This window comes from Cotesia glomerata, unplaced genomic scaffold, assembly GCF_020080835.1.
Source record: "Cotesia glomerata isolate CgM1 unplaced genomic scaffold, MPM_Cglom_v2.3 scaffold_164, whole genome shotgun sequence".
NCBI lineage: Eukaryota > Metazoa > Arthropoda > Insecta > Hymenoptera > Braconidae > Cotesia > Cotesia glomerata.
In genome coordinates, this window is record NW_025402042.1 from 3,571 (window position 1) to 12,573 (window position 9,003).

The 9,003-nt window shown below is 26.5% G+C and overlaps 1 protein-coding gene across 1 annotated transcript; it reads right to left on the reverse strand.

Annotated features, from left to right (window-relative positions):
- Positions 1-2,083: 2,083 nt before the first annotated feature.
- On the reverse strand, positions 2,084-8,406 carry LOC123273921. Its single transcript, XM_044741407.1, has 2 exons — positions 8,392-8,406; positions 2,084-3,110 (listed from the first exon to the last, which is right to left on the reverse strand). The coding sequence occupies exon 2, from the start codon at positions 3,006-3,008 to the stop codon at positions 2,376-2,378; it is 633 nt and encodes a 210-aa protein (XP_044597342.1). The 5' UTR covers positions 3,009-3,110; positions 8,392-8,406; the 3' UTR covers positions 2,084-2,375.
- Positions 8,407-9,003: the final 597 nt, after the last annotated feature.

Below are 9,003 nucleotides of genomic sequence, written 5' to 3' on the forward strand. Positions count from 1 at the left end.
TTTTTTCAATTAGCCAATTTATTTAAACTTCGTTATAATCGAAATTTTTTGTACAGATCTTAAATTTATATAAATGAATAAGTAAAATATGTGTATGTGTAGAAAATATTTAAAAAAAAATATTGAACTCCCGACGTGAAAAGTTTGATATTTTTTAAAAACATATTCTGAACATATATTTATTGAGTCTATTCATTAATATAAAATTAAAATCTGTCAAATAAATTTGGATAAATATGAAATCAATTATATTTAACACTAGATTATTGTAATATTTTCAGATTTATTTTTTTGAAAATAATTTTTGGTACTATTAATTTATAAGCCAAGTAACTATTGATTAAAAAAAAAAAAAAAATGTTATTTACAAAAAATTTTTGAATTGATATGTACATAAATAGTTTCATCTATTTATTTGTACATTAAAAAATTATTTGTATTAGTACCATTGAAAATAATGATTTTTAGTAGTTAAATATGTTTACATTACTAGAGTCTGTTAATTACGAATCCTACAAATTTTTTTAAACTACTAAAAATAACTTCTCAAGTTTAACCTTAATTATTTTTTTTTGTATCAGTAATCTTGTAATATAAATTTAATCGTGTAATATACTATTATTTAAAAATAATATTATGTAATAGTAATGATAGTAAGTAAAAGTAGTGAACATTTTATTATTTGGTTGTGAACATTTAATGATTTTATGATAAGTACTTTTAATTTCAGTAAATTATTTCTTTTAATACTTAATTCAGACAATGAGAATTGCAATAAGTAGGTTTTTTGTAAGACTTGCATTTTAGCGTTGAATTTGAAAAAGACATGTTTTTTAATTTTTATAACCATATTATACATATAGATATTGTTTTTTTAATCACCATAACAACCGTGTGGTATAAAAATGGCATAATGCCTATTTTGCACTGAAGTTATCATACATGGTTGTAATATCATTTTCACTTCACAACATTGTAAATTTTCGGTGATCAGGCATTCTTCAATATTATGAACAGTTACAGTTCTCGATGAATAAAAATATTTCTTTTAATTTTATTATTTCGTGATAAAATATATATATTTTTCTTCAGTTTTATCAAAATTGAAGTAACAAACGTTTTGAATAATACCAATCTTGCCATTTTTTAATAATATTACGGAGTCATCTATTTTTTCACATGAACGATAATTTTTTGACGTATATCTTTTACTGTTGTAAATAAATCTATTGAAAGACTTACATTTATCAAATCTGTGTAAAAATTTTCGCTCGTTATCGTTCAAATTATATTTTTTACCGTTTCCGACAAGTATACAACCATCCACGTCAAAAGTATTTTTCAAACGCCCTGTCAAATTTTTTTCACAAAATTGTAAAAAGTTTTGGCTGATATTAATTTTATTTTTTAATGGTGATAATGCTTTTTGGAATAAATATCGTCTGGCGATTTGGATAGTGATATGATTGGGACTCTTTTGCAATTTCAATAAAAAATGATTTTCATTTTCGAAAATGAATGTGTTATGACACCATAAAGGCCCTAAGTTTTTACACTTTTTACTATATGCAATAGTAAGTGGACATTATATGTCATTGCTTGTTTCCCGAAGTATTCTTGATACGTTACTACGTATCTTAATAACAAAGAGTCAGCCGTGTCCAGTTCATCATGATTAATTGTATCAGATAATAAAATACGAAGAGCTTCCACCAATAGAGCTAAATGCTCTAAATATTTCTGGGGAAGAATCCCCTTTAAGCATATAAGCGAATAAAAAAGAATCCATGACCGCCATTCCGTTGCCTTCCACATTTCTCTTTCGGTTATTTTTCTTGGAGATCTCGTGATACATGTTGGGTGTTTAAAATTCAAAAGTTTAGTATTTATTGATTCCACTTGGTTCGGATTACCCACATAATAATCTTCACCGAATGAAGATAGTACAATATCAGTATGTTGTTTTTACTACACCTAATAAAATAGCGTGCATATAATCAGGTGACATTCCATCCACAATGTTAAAAATATTTTAAATTTATTAGTGGTGACGGCCCCCACACACCCATAACATCTTTTGCCATATTTATTACCGCCAGCAAGTAGCATTTGTTCTTTAATTAATTCGTCTGTTCGTTGTCTTGGAACAATCATTGATACGGTATATTTTTGGCTATTATTGATGCGTTCCGTCCGATGTTCACAGAATGTACATCCGTAAGAACCATTGTATTGCTTCATATTTAAAATTTTACATCTTGCAACTGAGTCTACTACGGCACATATGGGAATGAACTTGCTGGTAATTGTTTGTTGTTGTAGTTTCCATTGTACACCTTTGTCCGATAATTTATTGGCTTCATCAACGAATGGTTTCAAAAAAGGAGCATGTCGGGTTCTTTTTCATCAATCCATAAGCCTGTCATAATCATATGCTTAGATTGAAGTTTCGAAGAGAACTCATTGATACGAGCATATATGGGCCAGATAGAAAGCTTGCTTGATTTCGATGGTTGACAACCGTCAGTGTTAAAAGTGTATGAAAAATTATATTCATCTGAAAGAGGGTTATTTATCGTAGATAATTTCTTATAAATTTTTCCATCCCTCATATTTTGAAGATCACTATTGCTACAATCATCTCTTTTATCTTGACGATTTTCCATTAAAAATTGTTGAACTTCTGGATCTTCCAAAATTGATTTTAGTTGTAGAGAGATATCAAATGTTAAAAAATAAGCAATATCTGACGATTTCACATTTTTGTCACAAATTTTACACTGGAATTCATCTTTGTTCAATTCTTTCTGAGCTCCAAAATAATAATTACATTCTTTGCAGTATATATGATATACAAGAATATCCTCATTTAGTTTTAATGTCTTAAATAATTTATATTTTGAAGCAGGGACCACGTCACTTTGGAATAATGTATTAATCATTGATAAAATAGCAATAATAGTCTTCCATGTAAGGGATTCTTCAGCTCCTAATGCAAGTGTCATCATTAAAGCTTCTCCCCGTGTGATTGTCGAACACTTACAAAGTTGCTTGTTGTATTCGTAATCAGTGTCTTTTTCCTTATCGGTGTCTTTTTCCTTATCATCTTGCTGTAAAACAAAATTTTAAATCAGTCCTTTCGTTTTTTTATATTTCATGCAGTTATTTAAATAATGAAATAACCGAAATAATAAAATACACAAAAAGAAGCTTTACAATAAAACAACAGCATTACAATGATTGCTTACTTAGTTCTATATGGATGGTAATTACCTATACGGGTAATACAAAAAAAAAGGTTTACTAGAGCCAAGACAAAATTTATCTTTTTTATTGACTTTTTTTTTTTTTTCAGGAAATCCAACATTTTTTCTCGATTGAGGAAAATTTTTCGTCACAAGAAAATTTCGTCTTTTCCTTGAAGAACTTATTTTCTTGGTTCAAGACAACTTGGTTACTTTAAACGAACTTTCTTGCTTTAAAATTATTGAGTCTCTTGCGACAAAAAAATTTCATCTTAGCTATATAGCAAGATCACGTCAAGTGGACCCCCCATTTACCACTTGATCATAAAAATTTAATCTATATATATTTTTTATTAGTACTTATGATGGAAAATTGATCCCCCAAACGATTTTTCAAAATTTTTATTTTACAATTTTTTTTTTTTATAATGAAAATTTTAAGCACTTTTAATTAAAAAATGGATTAAAAATGAAGCGCAAGAGATAAATTTGTGAAATTTTCAGGATCTATGGTCAAATGTCTATATTTTAAGAATATATTTACGACTTCAAATTATTAATTTATTTTCGTATTGTTAATTAACTTTTAAGTTTACAAATGGAAATTTAACTGACTTCTCGGGCAGAAAATGCAGTTTTTTTTATCGGTCACATGCTTTATCCATTTAAGTTTAAAAATCTGGAAGAAAATTTCACTGCTCGCCATTAGTTTAAACAAAATTAATTTGTTATGACAGCGCGTCAGGCGCCGAGCGCTGTGGAAATGCCGCGCTGCCGAGCGTCTTGAATTACATTAACGCTTTATTAGTGACAATTTATAATAACATTAAAAAATATTATTATAAAACAAATTTTATTATTATTTATCTTATAATTTATTATAATTATTATAAATAAAATTTAATTTTTTTCAACAATGTTATAAACAATACAATCATAACATACTGAATAGAACAAAACAAGCTTAAATTATAAATAATAAATTCTGTAGTCAGTTATTTTTATTTTTTTTTTTTAAACTCTGTGAAAAATTTTCCAATGGTTTGTAATAATGGAATTGGCGAGTATTTTTAATTTAAAAAATATTTTTTATTTAAAATGTTTATTAACAGAGTTTTTAAAAAAAAATAAAAATAACTGATTACAGAATTTATTATTTAATAATTTAAGCTTGTTTGTTCTATTCAGTCTGTTATGATTGTATTGTTTATAACATTGTTAAAAAATTAAATTATAATAAATTATAAGATAAATAATAATAAAAATTTGTTTTATAATAATATTTTGTAATGTTATTATAAATTGTCACTGATTAAAGCGTTAATGTAGTTCAAGACGCTCGGCAGCGCGGCATTTCCACAGCGCTCGGCGCCTGGCGCGCTGTCATAAATAAATTAATTTTGTTTAAACTAATGGCGAGCAGTGAAATTTTCTTCCGGAATTTTAAACTTAAATGGATAAAGCATGTGACCGATAAAAAAACTGCATTTTCTGCCCGAGAAGTCAGTTAAATTTTCAGTTGTTAACTTAAAAGTTAATTAACAATACAAAAATAAATTAATAATTTAAAGTCGTAAATATATTCTTACAATATAGACATTTGACCATGGATCCTGAAAATTTCACAAATTTATCTCTTGCGCTTCATTTTTAATCCATTTTTTAATTAAAAGTGCTTAAAATTTTCATTATAAAAAAAAAATTGTTAAAATCAAAATTTTGAAAAATCGTTTGGGGGATCAATTTTCCATCATAAGTACTAATAAAAATTGTATATAGATTCAATTTTTATGATCAAGTGGTAAATGGGGGGTCCCTTGACGTGATCTTGCTCATAGTTAATTTTTATTTTTTAGGATAATTTAGTGACTTTCTCTAATAATTTTTAGCTTACTTCGAGAATTCAATTTCTTATATAATAAAAAATTTTATTTTTTGGTCTGATTGATTTGGGATCAGAGTTCAAGTTAAATTTTTTCTTATTCGAAAAATTAAATAGTAAAGTAAAAAAGAAAAACACAATGTAACGTTTAATAAGTTCAACGAATTTTATGTGATCTGCAGAAAGTAATTGTTAAATAATACAGCTAATGAAGAAGTCATGATCTTTCTTGAAGTCAAACTTGCGTCGTTGTGTCATCAAGTCGAGTCACGAGACTTCGTAATTCAAAATTAACAATTCAAAAAAAATTCCATTGTTTATCCAAAAATTTTTGACCTTCCTTCTACAGCCCGAAAATATTCTCGAACCAAGACTATTTATCTATAGCCAAGAATTTTTTTTCTTCTATAAGCAATGATGTCTTAACTAACATTTTATTTTTAATTTTATGCACAGCGTATTTGGATTCAAAAACGTTTGTTTAATGAAAAATACACTACCAAAAAATTTTTCAAAAATGCTGATTAAGACGTTATTTTTATTACCGTAAATATGTTAACACTATTTTACACAGAACGTAAAATTGTTTTTCAAAATTGGTAAATAATGCTTTAACTGGTGTATCTTCTTATATATTACATACTCAGAAAAAAAAGAACTTCTTTCGAATTATTACTTTGCGAACAATTTGAAGAAAATAGAATGGTGAGATATTTACATTTATAACTGATTATATAATTGAATTCTATAATAATATTTTAAATTTTTACATTCAGAATATATTTTAGAAATATATTTTTATATTTTACATTCGATGCAAAAATTTTGCTGTTACAAAGATGAAAACAAGAGCAATACAATACAGATACAAAGCCATTGAAGAACTAATATAAAATAAAATTTCTCTTGTAAATTTGAATTATCTATTTATTTTGGTAGTATTCAAAAATTCATTAATAACTTCGATTGATAATTTCCATACACTGGATGAAAAGCAATTTTTTCCTAAATAAAAATTAAATTCATTTGAGGCAATATGTAATGTTAAATTTTTGATAAACATAAATACATCGTATACTTTACTGAGAAAAATTTATGTGGCTTAAAAAAATTTAATTGATTTAATAGATTAATTTCTTGTTACGTTTATTTCTTTACTTGATGGAAATTTTAAAAAAATTCCATAAATAAAAATTTGAATAATATTTTTTGTATTTTCCCATGTTAATCTATCTAATTCTTATTACAAGAAAGTATTTTCGTGATTTGAAAGATCAAACAGACTTGAGAAAATATACTAAGCTAGAGAAAATTACGTTTTGATAAAAATTTTTTTTTCCCAAAGCAGTAGGAAAATATAAAAGTTTTATCTGTAAGCACCCAGAGAAAAAAAGGATAAAAATCTTAATTTTTAAACTCGATGAACTCAATAACCTTGAAATAGATAGATTTTTCAGCTATTTGACCTAGAAAATAGCAAGATGTTTCAGGGATAGCCTGCTATTATTCGTTTTACATTTCTCTTTTTCAAGTTATTAATCAATTAATAAGTTTTGTTATCGTGAAAACATATAAAAATGGTAAATGTCATGAGTTCTCAACTTTATTAATTTTGATTCCATATTTATAAAATTAAAATAAATAATTTATTCAATTGATCACTAAATTTGAAAAGCAGCTATTGTTGGAGGCTGCATTAAAACGTGATTATAATTTTAATATAATTTTACTATTAAAGTTTTCTGAACAGGAAAATTTTATTCCTTTATCCATTTAAATTAATTTTTTTTTTAATTCAATTTCGTTGTGATTATTTTTAACTTCCCGCTAAGAAAATCGAAGATTTTCAAAAATGGGGAAGTTATTGTTTTCACCCCGTTTTGCAAAAATCGAGTTTTCATCAAATCTCGACGTTTAAAGGTCACAGGAAGTTTCCCTGACTATCCCCGCGAGGTTGTCACAATGTCTGTATGTATGTATGTATGTATGTATGTTTAATATATATGTGCGCGTGCGTGTGTGTGTATGTAAAAGTATGTGAATCGCTTATAACTTTTAAACGACTTAACCGATCGGAGCCAACCAAACGGTGTTCTAAAGAGTTCCCTCAAACTTAGATTTCCCGAGAATTTGAACCGATTCGGACCGATAGATTTTGAGAAATTTTGAAAAATCTCAAAAAAAAATAAGAAAAAAATCATTTCTAAAAGTGGTTATTCTGGAATAACTTTTAAACGGCTCGATCGATCAACTCTAAAAACTAATCCGCCCTTAAGCTTGAAAAACCACGTCGATCACCGCAAATCCGGTCAAAATCAGTTCATTCGTTCGAGATAGCGTGAACGAAAGAAAACCGAAAAAAGTGTTTTTTTCACATAACTTCGACATTTCTCATCGGATCGTTTTTGATGAAATAGAATTATTTTTAGAGCTTACGAGTCAAAAGAATGTATCATAAAATTTCTGTTTTATATCGAAACAAATTCTTATATATACTTTATATATGTCGATTGAGTTGATCCGAAAAAATAAAAAAATTTTCGTTTTTCTCCAAACTGGTTCCAAAAAGTTACGTATAGTTATAAAAAAATACCTGGTTTAATTTGAGCCTTTAATATTAACAGGTAGTGTTTACCACTTCTCGATTTTTATAAGAATAAATGGGAAAAACTTTGTTTTGCATTTTCTTATTATTATAACTATTTAACGGCGGGCTATAGAGAAAATCTACAAATCAATTTTTGTATACCTTCTACAGAGATCTCGCCAAATCATAAAAATTTTAATTGTTTCAATTTTTTAAAAATTTGATTGACTGACATTTTTAAACTTATCTCCTGATTTGCCTTACTTTCGAATGTTATTTAGGGAATCGCACAAAAAAATAAGTATGTTGGTTATTACTTGACAATCAGAGACCAAAAATGTTTTAGGTTTTTAAAAGTTGTGTCGTAAAGAAAAATATCGTATATTATATCTTGAAATTCATTATTTGTGATGATCTGTTGTATAGCAGCAAAATATTGCTTTAAATGAGAATTTTTTATATGTAGAAAGTGGTATTCATATAGAATTGCATCAGATTTGATTAACATATAATAATGAATTTAAATAACTAGCAACTTAAACAGAAACATTGACTGCTGAATACAGTTTTAAATTATAATCATTTCTTTGTTAAAAACATTTTTGTATAAATAAACTTATAAAAAATATACAAAAATGTGACCAAAACTGTTTTATGTATTAAATGATAAAATTTACCTGATTATGCTCACTATCACAAACCAATATAAAAATCATTTACTGTTGAATCTTCCGCCTACAAAAAAAAAAAAAATTAGAAAATTTATTTTTGATTTTTTCAAAAATGTTCATAACTTACGTCAAACCATGTTTCTCGATGTTGAGATTCATCATCATAGTCTTCATAAAACCATGAATTTGGTACCGAATATGTGGGTGAGTTTTGTTGATAGGTAAGAGAAGCATTATTTTCACTCACAGTTTCTATAGACATTGAGTTGTTATCGCCGAAAATTTCCTCGCAAGCCAATTGATCATTTCCATTTGTATTATCATCAACAATATTTTGATTAGGAATTTGATTATCTTCATTTTGTAACCTACAGCATAAAGCAAGCCAGAAGTATTTGGTATTATATGAAAATAAGTCAATGGAAACTGTCAACAATCGATATTTTTCGTTTGAGATATCGTTTTAGATATCATAAGATAAAAAATAGTATTTAAAAAATGCTAAAATCCATTTGTTTAAACACATTTATAAACTAATGGATTTATATATTTTCGAAAAGTTTTTTTCACAATGTGTAAACTTAAGATTTTGATAGAGTAAACATGCAGCTAATTTTT

Excerpts from the sequence above, each read along its gene's own strand:
- LOC123273921 (XM_044741407.1), bottom strand. The coding sequence starts at position 3,008 with ATGATGACACTTGCATTAGGAGCTGAAGAATCCCTTACATGGAAGACT.